The sequence below is a fragment of the Notothenia rossii genome, assembly GCF_949606895.1.
Source record: "Notothenia rossii genome assembly, chromosome: 2".
In the NCBI taxonomy this organism is placed as follows: Eukaryota; Metazoa; Chordata; class Actinopteri; order Perciformes; family Nototheniidae; genus Notothenia; species Notothenia rossii.
The window spans coordinates 71,794,657-71,813,563 of record NC_136904.1 but is presented as its reverse complement, the minus strand read 5'-3'; the positions used below and the strand labels follow the sequence as shown (position 1 = coordinate 71,813,563).

The 18,907-nt window shown below is 40.1% G+C and overlaps 2 protein-coding genes across 4 annotated transcripts in view; both read right to left on the bottom strand.

The window, feature by feature from the left end:
• Positions 1 to 4,640: 4,640 nt before the first annotated feature.
• On the bottom strand, positions 4,641 to 11,617 carry umps (uridine monophosphate synthetase). Its single transcript, XM_079663813.1, has 10 exons — positions 11,378 to 11,617; positions 10,783 to 10,936; positions 9,649 to 9,773; positions 9,370 to 9,557; positions 9,171 to 9,268; positions 8,567 to 8,727; positions 7,989 to 8,106; positions 6,855 to 7,030; positions 6,654 to 6,768; positions 4,641 to 6,227 (listed from the first exon to the last, which is right to left on the bottom strand). Exons 1-10 carry the CDS (start codon positions 11,525 to 11,527, stop codon positions 6,049 to 6,051), a joined length of 1,464 nt encoding a protein of 487 aa, XP_079519939.1. The 5' UTR covers positions 11,528 to 11,617; the 3' UTR covers positions 4,641 to 6,048.
• A 563-nt stretch (positions 11,618 to 12,180) lies between these two features.
• LOC307028431 (fibronectin-like) overlaps positions 12,181 to 18,907 on the bottom strand; it is a 54,694-nt gene continuing 47,967 nt past the window's right edge. For all 3 annotated transcript variants that reach the window (XM_079663439.1, XM_079663440.1, XM_079663441.1), the window contains 11 exons: positions 18,495 to 18,686; positions 18,319 to 18,408; positions 17,382 to 17,493; positions 17,062 to 17,281; positions 16,637 to 16,807; positions 16,416 to 16,554; positions 15,813 to 15,980; positions 14,781 to 14,906; positions 13,928 to 14,034; positions 13,713 to 13,832; positions 12,181 to 13,342 (listed from right to left, as the gene is read on the bottom strand). In XM_079663439.1, the coding sequence (XP_079519565.1) occupies positions 13,274 to 13,342; positions 13,713 to 13,832; positions 13,928 to 14,034; positions 14,781 to 14,906; positions 15,813 to 15,980; positions 16,416 to 16,554; positions 16,637 to 16,807; positions 17,062 to 17,281; positions 17,382 to 17,493; positions 18,319 to 18,408; positions 18,495 to 18,686 (1,514 nt within the window). In that variant the 3' untranslated portion in view covers positions 12,181 to 13,273. The remainder of the gene's footprint in view (positions 13,343 to 13,712; positions 13,833 to 13,927; positions 14,035 to 14,780; positions 14,907 to 15,812; positions 15,981 to 16,415; positions 16,555 to 16,636; positions 16,808 to 17,061; positions 17,282 to 17,381; positions 17,494 to 18,318; positions 18,409 to 18,494; positions 18,687 to 18,907) is intronic.

Below are 18,907 nucleotides of genomic sequence, written 5' to 3'. Positions count from 1 at the left end.
AGATAAAAAACTAAAAAAGTGGTAATTTAAATTAAACAGAAAACTGAATGGAAGATGTACTCTTTAACATTATACATTTAATGAGCGGTAAAAGTGCGTTGGCTGAATATTGCATCAGAGCATCCACATAGCAGATGGCCCATATCAGATATCTGGTGTACGTGTGTTTGTGTGTGGTTAATGTTTAGTTAATGGTTAACATAACCTCCCATTAAGCCCATCTCTCTGCTCCCCGGTGCTCGCCTGCAGCCTCACTTTGTGACGTAGGAGATGGACAGTAATGAATAGGCCCCCAGTGGAAAATACATCCTGTCAACATGAATGTGCTAACGGGAAAATGATTAGCGAAAAAGGCACCGAAGGGAGATAGAGAGATTATCATGCCCGTTGTTGTAAATGTCAACATTTTCAGTGCGTTAGATATGCTATCTCCCAGTTCAAACAGGCACATAAAGGCGAGTATAACCGCAGGCTGAAATAAAGAACAGTATGATCATCACTTGGACAGTTCCCAATGACAGTTACGGCGTTATCAGTGTTGTTTGCAGTATCATCATTGACCCCAACAGAGGAAAGCAGGTTTAACATGAACATATGGAGTATTAAGACTCGTTATCTTGCTTTAAAGAACAAGAAAATACATATTGGATTCAAACTGGATATTCTTATTCTATGAACTTTGATGATCTCTGATCCAATCAACTATTTTCCCCTTTCTATGCTTTTCGTTGCTTGACACACCTATTAAACAAATAATCCTTAAAAATTGCAACTCAAATGGGTTCCAGGTATTTTTAATCTAATTTACCTTTGATAAATGATTGTAACTCCAGTAGTCAGATGACATGTTGTCCAAGGCTGGCTTTGTTTGGAGCATTGTCTGCTGCCAGCTGTATGCAAATAAGGCTATTCAGTGAAAATCCTGTACACCTGGTGCTTCAGTTGGTGAAACTACGCTGCTATCAAGTCATCTTAGACAAAGCAGTGGTTATGAGTCATGACCTCATGGCTAATGTGTTTTTGTTAACATGTCTACACTTTTTATTAATATAAGATTTATAAGACTTTCAAGACTTGTCATACCTATTTTGGAACCCTATAACCTCTTTACACAAACTTTAAAAGAACCCAACCAAAAAGCAACCCTCCCTTGTTTGTCTGAACTGAGACTTGACAATGTTAGCAGCAGTGATGCTCCCATGAAAAACAAACTGTGTCTTTTTCCAGTTGCCAACCCGTACCTGCGTAACGCGAGCCGAACGAACAAAACTTAATCTTCAGGTATTGTACGTGAGGCTCAACGTGAAGCAAATACGGACATGAAAAAGTCACAAAAACCACCAGTGTGTCACGATGATCCAGAGATGTGGAAACAGCTGTCTTCATCGCTGTTGGGTAACCTTTGGAAGAACATTTGGAAGAAGTTAGAACACCAAGAAAATATTGAAATTGGTAAGAATGGAAGGAAAGTAGGAGTCAATGAAAAGCAGCCTACCTTTAGAAGAAGAAGAAGAAGAAGAAGAAGAGCGGTGAAGCCCAAAATGCTCAAGCTTGGTCAGGTTTGGCTCACCTTTTACGCGCACTGCATGTGTGCGGTTTGTGACAGGTATACACCTTTTATACCTCTACATGTTCTCTCTTTCTCTCTCTCTCTCTCTCTCTCTCTCTCTCTCTCTCTCTCTCTCTCTCTCTCTCTCTCTCTCTCCCCCCACCCCTCATGGATGAACCAACAGAGAGGATCCCCAGGGCGCTCACGGACACCTGTCGCATGGTGCGTTGCTCTGATCCAATATTGACATAAAGGGGGAGGGGTGTGTGCGAGTGTGTGTGTGCGTGCCACACACACACACACACACACACACACACACACACACACACACACACACACACACACACACACACACAAACACACTTCCATGTACCTACCCACCCATTGCCTCCATCTAAAACACCCTCCCTCCCCCTCCTCCTCCTCCTCCTCCTCTTTGCTGGGCAACGTGTCTGACCTTTGTGCCTGCGTTGATGTGTAAAAAGGCGCATTGTAACGTCGCTACCTGCCGACTCAATTCAGCGCCTGTTCATGCATTATTTCCATATCATATGCCTTGCAAATGACTCTCTGCTGATGGGTGGCTCACCTTGTCTGACAACTTTGGAAACATGGCTCCATGTGGAATCTTCCAGGTGTAGTGGAGGGAAAATGCTCAGGGTTCAAACTGCTAGATCCACCCTAATGAGGTGAACAGTGATGTAGCCACAAATATGTCCCCAATGAGGAAATCAGGGGATTAAAACTTGAATTAATGATGACATCAGCAATTGAGATGGAGTGGTGCAGAAACAAGTCTTAAAACCTGGAAATAACTTTTACCACTTCTGGTTCCCTCATCTCGAAAGTCAATGTTTTATGAAAGTGTTTGTGGTTAGATGTCTTAAAAAGATCTATTGTTAAAACATAGATGGTTTAACATAAAATATGTCAGTAATTACCCCACACATGAATGTCCGAAGCTTCTATGTGTCATGAAAACGGTGGTTGCTATCAAGTGGCTAAAAGAGATAGCAAAACGTCAACACGCTCACACAGGAACGCCTTTAGCTCATCGAAGGTAATATGCAGCCATGCAACAACAGTGAAGTAGCCCGTTTATAGCCTAGCGTTAACGTTTGCCTCTGCCGAAAAATCACAAAGTAGCGGTAATATTATCCTGCAGAACAAAACGTGGCAAATATCATGAATGTGTGTTTGCAATGATTATTTTCTATTTTACAAGAATCCAATCAGAAAGTCTCATTAGGCGCATTCACACCGCAGTACTTTTCCCACAAAGGTTCATGAGAACTTAGTTCATCAGAACTCAGTTCTGATGAACTAATGAACTAAGTACAGATCGCGTTCACACCGGAATAAGTCCCTGGGGGGTGGATTAGGCAAATGAAGCCGCTGACGTCACTTATTCTTCTTCTGCTTTGGGTTTACTGGCAGGCCGCAAACAACTTCACGGCGTATACTGCCGCCCAAAATCCCCGGCCGGAAGTCCCCGGTTGTTGGGGACTGGCTTCAGTAGAAGCTGCTGGGACTCCCAGCAGCTTCTACTGAAGCCTTCCAAGTAAATCGCCAGAACGCCGACACCTCCTCATCTCCACCGCTCCCATGTTTTATTTTGTGTTGCCATAAATTAGTCTCTGCGTTTCTGCGCTGGGCTAATGCTAATGCTAATAATGCTAATAAAATGGTGGCTTCACAACACTTTTTTTGAGTTTTACGGGGCGTGGTTTGTAATGCGCCCAGCCAATCAGAAATATAGCTCTTTTCTCACAAGAGAGCCGCATGAGAGTCCCTGCTCTCTAGCAGGGACGGAAAAGGGGGTAAAAAGCTTCTTAGTTCCAGCTCTTTTTGGTGTGAACGCGACATTTCGGAACTATATCGGAACTAAAGTGGGAAAAGTACTCCGGTGTGAACGCGGCTATTGCTTTATTGTCAAGGCACCATTTGCGATGCTAACTTCCGGGTCGGCCTCCAAACCCTAACCCCAACCCTAACCCTACGTCATCACTACACAACTCGGTTGTCTTAAATTAAAGGCCTGCAAACCGAAAGTAATTAATTATGGATCATTCTAAATGATTTAATAGTCGAAAAATGCAGTGTGCATGGATTGTTAAATCACTCAGAGAGAAAAATATTGGTGATTGAAATGAACAAATATAATTAGCTAACTGATCAAAACCTCTTACATGCAACATGAACAATGACAGCGAACCAATCAGAGCTCTTGTGGCTGCTCTGCGGCTTGTACCTTTTATTTCTGCAAACTTAATTGCATGTCTTTGATTGAAGGGACAGTCTTTCAATTTGACAGACACCCTCCATTGACTCTTTATTGGTCATAAGTGCTGCTCATTGTGAAAACTGACTGATCTTTACAAAGTCTAAAAAAAAGATTTTTTTTACTTAAATTTGAGAGACAAGCTTGTCCAATAAAGGATTGCATTATGGGAATTGTAGTTTGACTAATGAAAACGAATAACAATGAATTTCAAGTGTCGCAACATTCAGCAGGCACATTACAGAGAAGATTAAGGAAAGTTTAGCGTGAGGTGTTATAATTAAGCAATAGCTCACGACAGGCCGTGGTATATGCTCATTATATCACAGCTAAGGGGCGTGGACAACCCCCTGCAAAAACTGCAGGCAGTTTGCTTTTCAGCCCAACGGTATACTGTTTTTCTCAGACGCGGAGGGATATTGACTTGTTGTGAAAAGTAACTTACAATTCTACCCGTGGTATACGCTCAGTATATAACGGCTAAGAACCAATCAGATTGCTTGATCTGACTTGTCCGTTTTATAATGCAAGATTAATAACATTTAAAAAACAGTAACCGCATTAAAAGGAAGTCTAGAATAACTTGATTTAAAAAATGATTAAGAGTATTACTACGTTGTTTAGAATTTGTCATAAGCTGAAAATGCCTCACCATTCAAGGATATCCAAATTGTGAATGAAAAACAATATACAAAAGGTAGAAAAACTGATATTAAAAGTCATCTGACTTCTTCACAGAGAACATAATTATTAAAGAATCTTCATTACAAAAATGATGTGTACAGTAAGGGATCCATATTAAACAAAAACTTGGGGGAAAGGTTTTTCAACACAATGTTTATTGGAAGTATTCCGTAATACTTAAGACATGTTATTGCTTCTTTTAGTTATAATATGAAAGTACATGGAGGGAAAAAGGCAAACCATGTATCAATGTATAAGAAACTTTAAATGTAACCATTAAATCAAGAAAACCATCAACATGAAGCCATTTCCCTGCATGTAGGCCTAATAACAGGACAACTGTCGTGGCGATAGGACACATTTACAAAACGTTTAAATGTTTGTGTCACACATGGAAAACAATTATCTCTTTAGTTAACATAACTTGTTTTTTAACTTTCTTCTTAGAGACAGACAATAAACAATGCAGAACAACTGGGATCATTCACTCTACAACTGAATTTGTATCTCTTTATCAAAAAAATGGATGTCACCTCAGTAAGTTAAACATTATGGACGGCAAACACAGGACTCCATCAAATTGTCTAGAATAACTAGACCATATTAGGCCTTCTCTCATCTTGTAATTTAAACAATCTGATAGTTTAAACGTGTATCATTGGAAGAGGTTGTAAAAGAAATATCAAACACTGTTCAAATGGACCACAAGTTGTCAAAAATAGGGTATTCCAATCAATTAGGCAAATCAAAAGCCATCATTTTGTAGTTGAGCTGTGAAATTAATTAATTTAAGTGTTCAAAGCCGCAAAATCAAGTCAGGACTCCATCCATCCATCATTCTACTGAATTGGGATCAAGTCTGTCCGTTTGCTATGAAATGAACTAACTGTCAAAAATATTTGTAATACTGATACTCAGAAACTAGAGTTAAACATTAAAGAACCAACCGAAAATTCCCTGAAATGCAACCTTAATATTATACAACAATTTCAAAAGGTTTACCTACTCTAATATGTGCTTAAGATCTTGGTCTAATATTTTGGCAATTATATGAAGGGATACTCAGGAATGGCAGGTTTGTGATGAAGAAAAGCTATAGTCTTTGTCAAGGAAATGACACCTCAAATTTCAGATTTAACACAATTGCCATCAGGGAAATTGGGAGTTGAACAGCAAACAAAAAAAAAAAAAATGTACCTATTCTAAATAATGCACCTGATAATACTGAAACATTTCCCCAAATATGTCTAGACCTGCCCCGAGATTTGCAGTTTATTCATAGGAAGGAATCAGAAGAACACCGGTAAAGCAGCGTAACAGAATCAAAAGAGTGCATTAACATTAGCTCCAAAGCAAAGTGTCCAAATCCCCACAGCAGCCAGGTACGTCCTGCAAAAGTCTACATATGTTTCTATGTATACAACTAGTGAACCCTGGTGTTCCTCGGAAATGAAAAAGAGAAGGTCATCCCACAGAGATCCTTAATTGCGGCAGGTTAAGTTAAAAATAAAACATATTGATGCCTCCCTAACTCCTATTGGTCGCTCTGGCAAAGTCTCTTTGTGTACGCCTGCCAGCCGCATTTCCTGTATGATTCAGCGGCTGTCTGCCTATCAGGGGCCTCCAGGATACCGCGGCCCACGATGATGACATCAGAGCCTTTGTTGCAGAGGACTTCCTCTGGCGTGGTGTACTGCTGGCCCAACCCATCACCTGTGAGAGAGGGGTGGGAGAGAAAGGGTGACGAGGGGGGATAGAGAAAGGGGGAGGTTGTCGTTGAGCATGAGGAGGAGTATAGATGGAAATGCATAGCGATCATTTCTGGTACTATAGCTCCTCCTGGTGTTAAAGAGGAATAACTACATTGGAGGAAAAACAAGTGCTTAAAAATGCAACAGGAGAAAATATGACTCCTTACATTATATGTTTCTTGTTAGACGCTTTTATCCAAAGCGACTTACATACTCAATACTGTGGGCAATCCCCACAGGAGCAATTTGGGGTGAAGTGTCTTGCCCAGGGATACAACGACATGCTGACTGCAGTGGGGTTTGAACCTGATCCCTGATCCCTGATCCCACCACCAAGGCTCTATCCACTGCGCCACACGGCTCCTCGTGAAATGAAAGTCAAAGTTACCTCCAGCCTTCATCTGCACCCCGGGGGTCATGTGGATGAACTCTGGCCTCTTTGTGATCTTAGAGCCACAGATGAAGCCAATCACAAAGTCTGAGTGGTCCTCGGCCATCTTCAGCTGTTGACACAGATAACAGATTGTAGATTAGAGAACCCTGACTGATGCCCTCTGCACTTTATTAGAGTTGCAGAGACATTGCTTACCGCAGCCTGGGTGTACTCCCCAGTAGCCAGAGATCCCTGGGAGCTCATCTGTGCTATGAGCAAGCAGCCACGGCCCAGAGGCTTCCCTACAGCACCGAGGCCCTGCACCACCCCAGGGCCCGGCACCACGTGGGCATTCACTATGTGGGACCAGGACGAAATCTGGTACACACCACCTGGGAGAGAAAAAGTCACAGATTTTAGAGCTGCTAATGGTCTGGTTCCTAGCTATTTGTAAGTATTGCTTTTAAATGATGAACCTTTTAGAGAGTTCAGTTCTTCTGCTACTGCGCCTTAGTTCATAGCTAAAGAAAAATGTAGACCCGCAGAGAGGCGTCTTTTTATTATTACAGCCTATGAATGAGGAAGAGCCTTCCACAAGCCTGACGGCCCGTCTACACTACAGGCATAAAAAAATCTTGAAGCTGGGCGTGTCTGAAGCTTGGCGATTTTTTGCGAGCAACGCGACCAACAACCAATCACATGAATCTCCCGCCCCCGACATACAAAGCAATAGCAATGTTAAAACGAAGTAAACTGGATATAAACTCTCTAAACAGGCGAAAAACCTACCAGTTTCACCCACTGTCTCTGCCACCTCCCTCCATGCCTGGTTCCTCCGGTTTGTATCCCGGTAAATAGTTCTGGTCGTAAAGAACCGGGTGATTTGCTACCGTAATATCTCGTTTGGAATATGAGGAAATGAATTGCGGTCTGGCTCTCCCAGCTTGCATGCGGTTTGATTGGCTAGCGCTTGCACTGGCGGGATTTGCATTAACGGGATTTGATTGCCTGATGCCAAGCATCGAGCCTCAATTGTTCAACTTTTGATGCCGATAGATGCTCGTGATGCTTGCAAAGCCATGCCATGCTCCCCACAATGCAGTTCGGCGAAGATTACAAATCTTCTACGTCACCCCATTCAAGTGAATGAGCGAAGTGTTGAAAGCATTTTTCGATGCCTGTAGTGTAGACGGGCCGTGAGGGTGTTCATCATTTTAAGAGCCAGCTCAAGATGAATTCTCTTGCACTTTTTATTTCTACTATGTTTCTTTTAGCATACTGTTAAAATACTTACAATAGACACAAGAAAAAAGTTATACGTTTTTCAAAAATAAGCTCAATCTAAATTACCATCATACTGATGCTTGACTGTGTTTCCAATGTCAGCGAACTTGCGATCTTCGAAGATGAGGAAGTTGTGTTTCTCAGCCAGAGCCTGCAGTTTCTGAGTGAAATCCGCTGTGTAGTCCTGTTATTAGACAAATGAATAAACATATGTTAATGTCATTCAACCAATTTAAATCTAAATAAGTGTCTTGGTTTTTTTGTATCCCCTTTATACGCTTATTTTTTTGATATCCTTTTTTAATTCATAATTATTCGAGCTGTTTTTTATTATTATAATTATTTATTACATCTATATATCTTAAAAAAACAACAAAAAAAACGCTTTAAGATTAATGGCATGGTCTCTTGTTTCATTTAAACTGTATGTGAGAAATTGTTTGTCTGCTTTTTAACAAAGTATGTTTGGACAAACAGATTTTCAGTTTATTTGTATAATAAATATTTCAGCTGTTATTATTTTCTTTTTAACTTTAAAACTAAATCTGAGATTTAAGGCCTTTATTTGGTTTGTTTATTATGTTCTAAATCTCAGAATAAACTGTCAGTATTCTTCGTGTTCAGTATGGCCTGGTCTCACTGACCTTCAAGATGTCTACATGGGTCTTCAGGATGCAGACGAGGGGGCCCAGGGAGTCGGCGAGCTGCAGGAGCTCCTCGCTGCTTGTCAGGTCTAAGGACACACACAGGTTGGAGCTCTTCTCCTCCATGATGTTCAGCAGCTTCGCCGCCAGAGGGTGGACGTCTGCAGGCAGGAAGGGGAGAGACTGGATGAAGCGCTTTTTATCAACATGCAATTTGCACCAAATGATGCTATCTAAATGATATGAGATGCAGAAATTAAGAATAACAATGTAAAAAGTCCTTTAAAAAGATAATTGAAATGAATGAAAGGGCTGGAAGGGTTTTTCTTCTTTGAAGTTGGAAGACACCTTGCAAAGAAATATTGTTAATATGCATGTTTTGTTTTGTTAATCTTTAATAGCATTTCCAGTATTGTATATTGCAGTTTTTAGTGATTGTATTACTTGTTATTTTAAATGTAAGATTGTTATAGGGTGACGTACAACATCTGGCCAGGACTAGAGATGAAAAATAGCATCTTTGCTACGTCTGGAACATTTACAGAAATGTTTATTAATGTGCTGTCTCCCTTTTAAATAAATAAATGCTTGAAAGCCTGCATACTTGGTAGTTTGGCTCTCTCTGCGTAGCTCAGCTCCGTCTTCTGCTCCAAACACAGCTTTTTGGTTGCAGAAACTCCATTGCTGTTCTCTTTCTTGGGGCTGAAAGAGGAGAGGAAGCAGCCAATGTTAGCAGTGAGGTGTGAATTAAAAACACAACACCTATCCTCGCCGTCTTAGTTTGGAAAACGTTTGGACTGTACCTGAAAGTGTTGTTGTCCACGATGAACTCGCGGACGCTCTGCGCTGTTTTGGCGTCGATGCGCTCGGCTGCCAGCAGCACGTTGAGCAGCTTGAACATGGAGATAATGGGATGGAGCCGAATGCCCTTAGAAGCCAACATCTCCACACCGCCCTGCTCTCTGTCCATGAGCACCACGGCATCCGTCACCTAGAAGGGGGAAAAAAAGATGGTTGATGACCTCGACAGTGATAATTCAGACAACAAGTCATGGTTTCTACTGTAGTTTCTGATTCTGTACCTTCAGCCCCCCTGCGTAGAGCACTTGAGCGGTCTCCTGGATACTGCTGCCGCTGGTCACAGTGTCTTCAATAATCAGACATATATCCCCCTCCCGAAATGAGCCCTCCACCAGACGCTTGGTTCCTAGAGGGGTTACATAAGGATCATTATTAGTCCCTATTCAAACAAACTAACAACTGCACAATTGCCATAATTCACTTGCCTACAATCAAATCAGCCCTCAAAAAGCTTTTATTACTATTAGTCATAGACTATAGTGCCTCTTATCTTATACACTTTTAAACAAAATTAGCAGGAATATACCGGTGTTTTTAATATGGGAAAACCTGGTTAAAAATAGGGCATATACTGCTAGTAGAATGCCAGTAGACGAGTATGCTGGCTCTTATAGCAGGTTTAGTAAACAGTTAAAGGCAGTAATGCCGGTTTTGTCTTTTTAATATATGTTACTTCATATTTTCCTATTTCAAACACTCAAAGCGGAGTTGGTGGTTGTGACAGGGCAAACACTTAGATTTTTTTTCTTCTGTTAAGTTTGAATGAAGAGGGTTTTATGAAAATAGGCAAGTTAAAATGAACAATTCTGTCAATATGCTAACATTAGTTAAATATGTTGTACATTTCTAAATTATTATTACTTGCCAAATCCCTGTTGTATTTATCTATAGTGTATTCCCTGTAACTTTGTCAGACAAAGGGGACAAGGAAAAGGACCCAATTGGCATTTCTGAATGTGTCGTGTTTTCATTACTGCCAAACGTGGCAAGAGTCGATAAATACCCATGACTACTGCAGAGTCATTTGTCCCAGGAATGAATGACAATTGTAACCTTTCCCACTCAGAACAAAAGACAGCGGTTAGTGGGTGCTAATGCCTTTTTTGTCAGGTAACAAATGGGCTTCAGGGATGTAACATCTATGTTTCGCTTCCGAATGGTATCACGGTATCATAAAGGACAAACACATATGGATCCTTTTATACATAAAGAGCAAGTCGCTGTGATGTTAAATAAGCGTTATTTTTATACATGTTACTATCCAGATTGTCAAAATAGGACGATTCTGATTAGACAAAATACGTTAATACTCCTAAATGTTACAAAAAAGATTGTTTAGCCTCCTTGTCACTAACCATAGTCCTTGGCCTCCTTTCGCCTGATGAGCATAGGCAGTTCATGTCTGGAACAGATGATTGTGGCCATAGGCAGGGCTGTGTATGGGACCCCGCACACAGAGTCAAACTGAAGCCCCTCTTCTTGCACTCGCTCGTAGATGAGACTTGAAACCTGCAAACAAACAAGGGATCAGGACCATACTGCTGCAGTCTTGAGGTAAGGGCTACACAACAATGAAGTCACATGGAATTCTACAACATCTAATAAACTTAAATGTTTCCCCACCTCAGCTTAAAATGTGACACTTTTGATATACTGTGTCACTGATAATGTGGTAACTATAAAAATGGCTTTGGAGTGCATTTCTGAGGTAATACATTTCTAAAATAAAGAAAAACGGAGGTCTTTTATCGTGATTATTGGACTTTTAGACTGTCGATAAACACACATTGCCACATCGTTTACACCTCACTTCAACACGCATGAGGAGACGTACATTTTAGCGTCATTATAACAACCTTTTGTGTTTCGATAATGTAGCTTTGTGCTGTTTGTTCGTTTCTAAGGTTAGCATATGCTGTGCGGGAGCGAGGACATGCAACACGTGTTTACCTGGTTCATGAGCTTGGGGTGGGACACGAGCACCCTGAGGTCAATATAAATGGGTGTCATCATGCCGCTCTTCAGCTTGTACTCCCCAAACTTCACCGCGTCCACATCGTGGAGCTTCAGAATCAAACTGTCGATAGATGCGTTTTCCATCTTGTCTGTATTTAGGAGATGAAGCAGGACTTCTGTCGAACTTCTACTCTACTTTACTCCACTGTGTCTGTTTCCTCAGTTGCACGCCACTTCCGCTCTGACGGTTTTTTCAAAATAAGAGCGCTAGCTAATTAGCTCAAAATAAGCACAATTTTACAAGAACTATAGTCAATTACGTTAACAGGCTATTTAAAACGAAGTCCTCCAGTTGTTGAAAGAAATGTAAAGAATGTGTTATTGAAGCCGTAAAATAGAAAAATAAAAAGCGGTTGGTGTAATAACAAACACAATATTTGTGTTCTTTAGTTAGTGAATTAAAATTCATGTAATTTTATTCTGAAGAGAGAACTGATTCACCGGAAATCGCTGTAATGGAGAATGATTTCCTGTGTGGGGTTATTTCTTTTCCGAATATAAGCGCACCCCTTCAACTCATAGATGTATAATAAGAACAACGTCTTCAACGTCTTATGTTTTTTTTTTTTACTCGGAAACGGACTAAAATCCTTTATTTATACATAATATAAACGAAATCATCATATTTTATTGCGTCCTAAATCAAGCCCTGGTCCAAAAACCTTAATATTTGTTTACTATACATTACCTGAAAACTACACATATTCCCCGAACAAAAAACACAGACAAGATTTGGCTTGGGTTTTTTTCACTTTATTAAAAAGATTCAGTCCACAGTAGTTCAGATTTTGGCACCAACAATATAAAAACAAGTTAAACAAAAATAAAGTGTACACCCTAAAAAAGCATTGAACAAAATGCCTGAATAAAAGGGATAAATAAAAGAATGAATTAAAAATAAACAAGAAATACAAACATTTATGTAATTAAAATGCATTTCACTTGGAAATAATGGTGAATTTTACAATATTGTTTTTGAAATTACAGTTTCACTTTTGGTCAGTCAGCTTTTGCTTCATTGATTTGATGGGTGCTACACCTTATGTACTTTCAAAATACCCACATCATGAATCACAGAATCACATCTAAATGGTGTGACTTCTCTGTGCTGTAATAATGGCAATGCAACGATTTTTTTCTAATACTAACTCAAAAGTAACAGTGCTTATCTCAGGCTTGTTGTTATGAATTTCTTGTTTTGTAAAAATAACTCAATGGGAATCAATGTATGGCTTTGGAAATCCTTTGCAATAAACCCACACTTGGATTTGGAAATGTGTTTTACCTAATATCTTAACATTTCCTGAACATACAATAGTCATAGTGAGTCTCAAATGCATCATAAAAGCAACAAATGTGGCTACAGTTATTACCAGAGATCCTAATTCCATAAAACCAGGCACATTGTGTTTTCTCTTAATCAAAGGGAAACTAATGGTCATGGAATGTTTTTGAAATACTGAAACATTTTCCAAAAGCAACATTTAATTGGGATGGGGTAGGCAGGTTAGGGGTGATAAAGCAGCAGGTTTTGTGCTCTAGCAAAGTGAGGAAGAAATTTGATTAGATAACGAAATTCTTGATTCTGCTGAAGAAGTTAAAAACCAACATGAACATTTGGACGGATCTTTGAAAAGGCACAGAGGGTGGTGTAGTAAAGTCTTTTAAAAAAGGCACTCAAATTTGGTGCGGGGGAAACCTTTAAGGTACAGATCAGATGGAAATGTCTTCTTTCAAATGAAAACAGGTGCAGGCTTCCTTCTTGAAGTGGTAGTGACGCTGTAAGGGGTGTAACTTCCTCATCCTCCTTTTTTCATGCCCACCTCTTCTCTAATCTGAGGGGGGGTTGGCGTCCGCGTACAGCTCTGGCCTCAAACATTCAATCGGACAATGGATGTTCTGGAGAGCAGAGAAGGGCAGGACAAAAACAGAAGACATTTTGTAATTTATTAGCTTTGACTGGATTTATAGCAACAAATACGTGATTCCCAAAACTATGCTGCATTTAATACTATAGAAAATTGTGGGTAATTATTGGAAATTCATTGAAAACGAGTACTGTGCGACATCTTTATTTTACTTATGTTCTTCCACCAGTTTTTCTTGAATTTAATTGATCACCAGAAGTTGATGAAACAGTCTTATTCAATTCGAGTTTGAAGAGGAAGCAGTATTTCTTAATATCATTAGCAAATTATTAATAGTATGTTATTGATTTGTTTTATTCAGAGCAGAAAATCAGTATCAAAACTTATAGGGAGACGCTCACCAGTTTGCGTAGAGCGTTTTCTCTGTACCGGTCGAAAACATCCGTATGAACAGGTTGAAGGAGGCCAGCGTCCACATCAGTGTGTGTTCCCGGCCTTCTGCAGTTCTCACAGCGCCAGCCCTGAAGAGATGGAGGGAGAGGTTCATTCAAATGCACTAACACATCATTTAGGGCATTGTGTTATCCGTAAAGCACACAGATGCAATGTTACACACCTGTTGTCCTCCGTAGCAGGTGCAGGTACAGATGGCGTTCAGGTATTCCTTCTGCCACTGGTTTCCAACATGGTACATTTTCCCATCGTCATAACATGTCGACTCATCTGGAATGTAAAAGATTGTAAAAGTTAAAAAAGTGTGAATAATTTCCAATATATTTTATATCAGAAATAAATGGCAATTGAATATCCATGAGGAATGAGTGTCAGAATCCAAAGATTGAAGAAAAAATATACTAAATTGTACCACAATACCAGGAGCCTACTGATGTCTCAATGACTTTTAGTCATAGACTATAAATAGGAAGTGGAGGTAGTCACTGTGACGTCACGCATTGGTAGGTGGAGATATTGTCTTGAAGCCTCACTTTGGAATATTTGATGTCACCATTTTAATCACAAGCGACCATAGAGGACGGAGCTAGAGAGGGATACGCATTGCTAAAGCTCTATCCTAAATGACAACGTGGCAACATAACATCTCAAGTTAACCTCACTGTAGAGCATCAGCATACCCTGATTCATCAGCTATATTACTTTAAATTGGACCATGATTTGCAAAATAATCATAGTGCTGTATCGTAGAACAGTTAAAACAATTGAGTGAGGCCATAAACTCTTTAGGGAAATCTTTACTTAGGTAATAAATCAAGTGAAAAGTGGGGTCAACTTTCTCATAGACTTCTATTCAATCTTATATTTGCAAACAGTTGAGTTGCTATGCTACCTGCTGGCCATTAGAAGTAATGCAGGTTAAAGGCACTTCTGCATTGGTTTCACTTTTCAGACTCGAAGGCAACGTCCACTTCTTTTATACAGTCCAAGGTCTACTTGAGACCATCTTTACTTACGGGGTTCACATTTGAATTCTCCCTTGCCATTGCCCAGACAGGTGCAGCTCATCATGTGACCATTCTCAGCCTGGCGGTCCCACTTCTCGCCGATGCGGTAGTTGTTATTGTTGTCATTACACCACTCTGAAAGAAAGAAGTAGTAACAAAGAACGATAGAAAAGATAAAGGGAGCGAAGAGCAAGGGAAGGAGAACAGAGATAGATCCAGATGCCGGAGCAGAATGAGAGCATGGAGGAAGGGGCGTGAAGTGGATATGTGAGAGAAGTTCATTAGTTAGTGCCGCTTAACAAAAAATGTATTTCATACTGCAGATATAGATTCACAGCATTTACAAAAAACAATTCACACAATTAAATTCAAGCATGGAAAACAATCAACGCAATTAATGTGTATTTCAAACAACAGGTGATGACATTATTACAAATTCACAGAGGCTTAGGCCCATTGGGTCACCGGGGACTCACGCATACAGACAGTGAAACATACAGACAGTGAAACCTTTGGTGAATTAATGGTGATCTCAGTTTCTGGTATTGTCATGTTAGTTGTATGGACCATACAAAAAACCTGAGACCGATGCTGGCCAGATAGCTTAGCTTAGCTTTCTGCTCTGTGATGTTTTCACAGTCTACAGAGGCAGAGCAGAGAGTCTAACATGGGCAGACCATCAACAGACTCATACAATGTAAAGACATGATCATCTTTATGAAGTTATGTATGAAAACATTTCTGAAATGATGCAACGCTATACGAAATGATAGTTTGCTAGTTACCATTGTTAAGGCTGCCCATGCCATCATGTTATTAATGCATGTTGATGCACATAGAACTGTAACATTCTATTGCTTTTAAATCATAGCAAAGAATTTATAAAACATATAGATTGTATTGATTTGTGTTCCATATCTCCAACAAATCTTTTGTTCCTCTTATAAATTCCTCTTGAGAAAATCACCTAGAATTATTTGGTTTGTAATTCCCTAGTGTTTTCAAAGCATGCTGGGATTATTTGGTTAATAAGCCACTCACTGGATGAATCACATCTAAAGTGGCCGCTGCCCAGCCCAATGCAGCGGCACCACAGCTTGAAGCCCGTCTCAGACATACGCTCCCACTCTGAGTCCACCTCGTGGTAGGTCTGTGTGAACATGTCGTAACACATGTCCCGGTTAGTGGCGACGGGGATGTCACCTGGAACTAAGAGATGGAAGAAACAAATGTGGTTAGAAGAAAGCCAAATTATGTGGTATATGATAGATAATGCACACAGGCACCTAATAATAATAATAATAATAATAATAATAATAATAATAATAATAATAATAATAATAATTGACAACAACGGGCAGCAAATAAGACGTGAAGAAAGGACCTTGGACCTTATTTAGATTGTATTTAATTCCCTTGCATTTTTTGTTTTAATGCTGTTATTGGTGTTATCATATTTTAATATACTAGAATAACTGGTGTATTCTATGTACTGGAGTATTTGTCTGATATATTTGTGTAGATATTTGTATGACCTCTAAGACAATACACAGTATACAAGAAGGATTATACACGACATGTGCTCGAGTGTGGTGCAAGAGAATCTTTATTTTTAGCACACTTTGTCAGTGTGGACTACTGTACCAGCATTGCCAACCGTAACGACTTCCTCCAAAACCTTCTCCTTAGCCCCGCCCCTCATGGCCTCTACTAGGACATTATAGGATGCTCCAGATGTCAATCCAATCAGAGTGGCGCTGTTTGAGGTGCCAGGAAGACGCATCTATAGGGGGACAGAGAAAGTTAATAAGTACTCCTTACTTTTCCTGCAGTAAGTGTGTGTGTGTGACTATATGTGTGTTTACCTGGAATGCTCCTTCCTCCGTGTGTGTGATAGGATTACAAGACACTTCGTACTCTGAAGTGTGAGGAATGCCAGACCAGGAGATAGTTGTGATAGTCTGTGCTTCTTGGGGTGTCTCTGTTTCATTGTCAGGGAAACCAAACGCAAGACCTGGCAGGGGACCATCACTCACCTACAGGATATAATGGACAGTACAAACTTAATATGAGCTCAAAATATAACAAAAAAGAGGCTACATATTATAATATTTACAAACACAGTTACAATTATGTACTACAGAACAGTGATTTAAGATCATCTGAGACTGAATCAAACTCAAGAATAGAAATCTAAACGATAGTGGACTATTGAAACATTTTCACAAAAGTATTTAAACATTATAATGATGACCATCAGTTTACAACAGAAGATTCAAGTCTTACACACCTTGACCAAGGGAACTCTGTTTCCATCGGGGCCTGCTACAGGAATGTAGATCAGAGGCTCTCTGAGAGTGGGTCTCTGACCTTCTCTGGGGCCGCTGAAGGGGCCATGGAGACCGTTGTTAGGGCCCAGGCTCTGGTACTCAGTGTAGATGTGCTGGCCCTGCTGGCCTGGTTGGTTCAGGCCACTAGTACCAGTGAAGTGAACCTGGTTGGTGTCAAAGCTGGACACAGAAAGAGGAAAGAATAAGAACAGGAGATTCAAATGGGGAAAGAATACTTGTGTTTTGTTCCACATTTTAGTTTGATTATGCAGGTTCGTACATCTTGTCGTTGAAGGACTCTGGAACATCCAGGATGTCAGCGGTGGGTCTGTGAGGGACAGGCAGCAGGGGCAGCTCAGGGATGACCAGTAGATGGTGATCTGGAGCTGGCTCTGATTGGACAAGAGACATATGTAAGCTAGCTGTTGGAAGCAAGCAGGGCAAAGGCAATGCACAGAACCACTTGCTTAACTTTTAGCATGTAAAAGAAGATGGCTGTGTTTCCACTCTTTTCCTGAAACAAACAGGAAACTAATTCACCTGCACACCTTTGATAACAAATAATATGATTCAAAACTTATAATAGGACAAAAGTGAGGATGCTAAGTCTAAAAATTAAGTCACAATCAATGTCAAGCGCTATATGCTGCAAGTCTACATCAGCAGTCACCAGGGGGCAGCATAGTGTGGCTCTCAAACATATGGCAAATGTTCATATGTCAAAATGATACATTTTTACTTGTTAGTTTTACAATGTTTTTGCCAAGAGAAACAATAAGTGATGTAGTTATTGCTTAAATTGTGGATCTATTCAAAAACAAGTTTAATGGGGGAATACAAATTAAAGCGTCTTTAAGAGAAGTCATTACAAGAATAATCTGACCATGTTCTCTCCTCAAGCAACGATACGAGATGACTTCATCTAATTAGTGCATTTTTGGGACATTCCCTAAAAGTGGGTAGCATAAAAACAGCCCATAATAGTTTTATTAACACTTTTGCGGGGAAGATTTAATAGCAGCTAGTTTATTATTCCAGAGAACCAATTAAATTATTTCAGAATATCATAAACAAAGCCGAATTTAGAGTTTTCCTTTTTCCAAGGTGACTGTCAAACTGCCTTTTGTTATTGGCATTATGTCTTAAATGTTTTAAATGCAGGATACATTTTTACTTTAATGAAAAAGTAGGTCTGCAGGTGGATGATGGGTACTTACGTGTTCTGGCTTTTCCCACAAGAGATGTGCTTCTCAGAGCATTCTGCAGAGCCACAATCTTAATGACATACTCTGTTCCTGGTTTCAGACCTGTGAGCAAAATACACACGAGTTATTAATTTTTTTAATGACCTTATTTCCACTCATGTTCTTTTTGTCTTCGTACAATACCTCACCATTGATGATGGCGTAGCTCTGGCCTGCGTGAGGTCTGGGGGTAACCTCTCGAGGCAGACCCCCGGCCTCCTCATAGGTCACGTAATATCCGGTTACCCCTGGACTGCGTGATGGCTGCCAGCTGAAGGAGATGCTGGTGGGGTTCAGGGAGGTGAAGCGGATGCTGGTGGGCGGGATGACCACTGGTTTGCCTGGAAGAGACAGACAAGTTAGTTAAACAGAACAGAAAACTACAAAAAAAGAAACAGAACAACATGTTATTTTGGCAATCTTAAGAACTTCATAATACTGAGACATAAGGGCTAACAAACTGGCATTGAAACTGAAAAGATATTGATGCCGGTTTGTGATATTTGTTCTAAAATTGGAAGCAGAACTGGAAGCAAGCTGCAATGAACAACATTTTGAATTA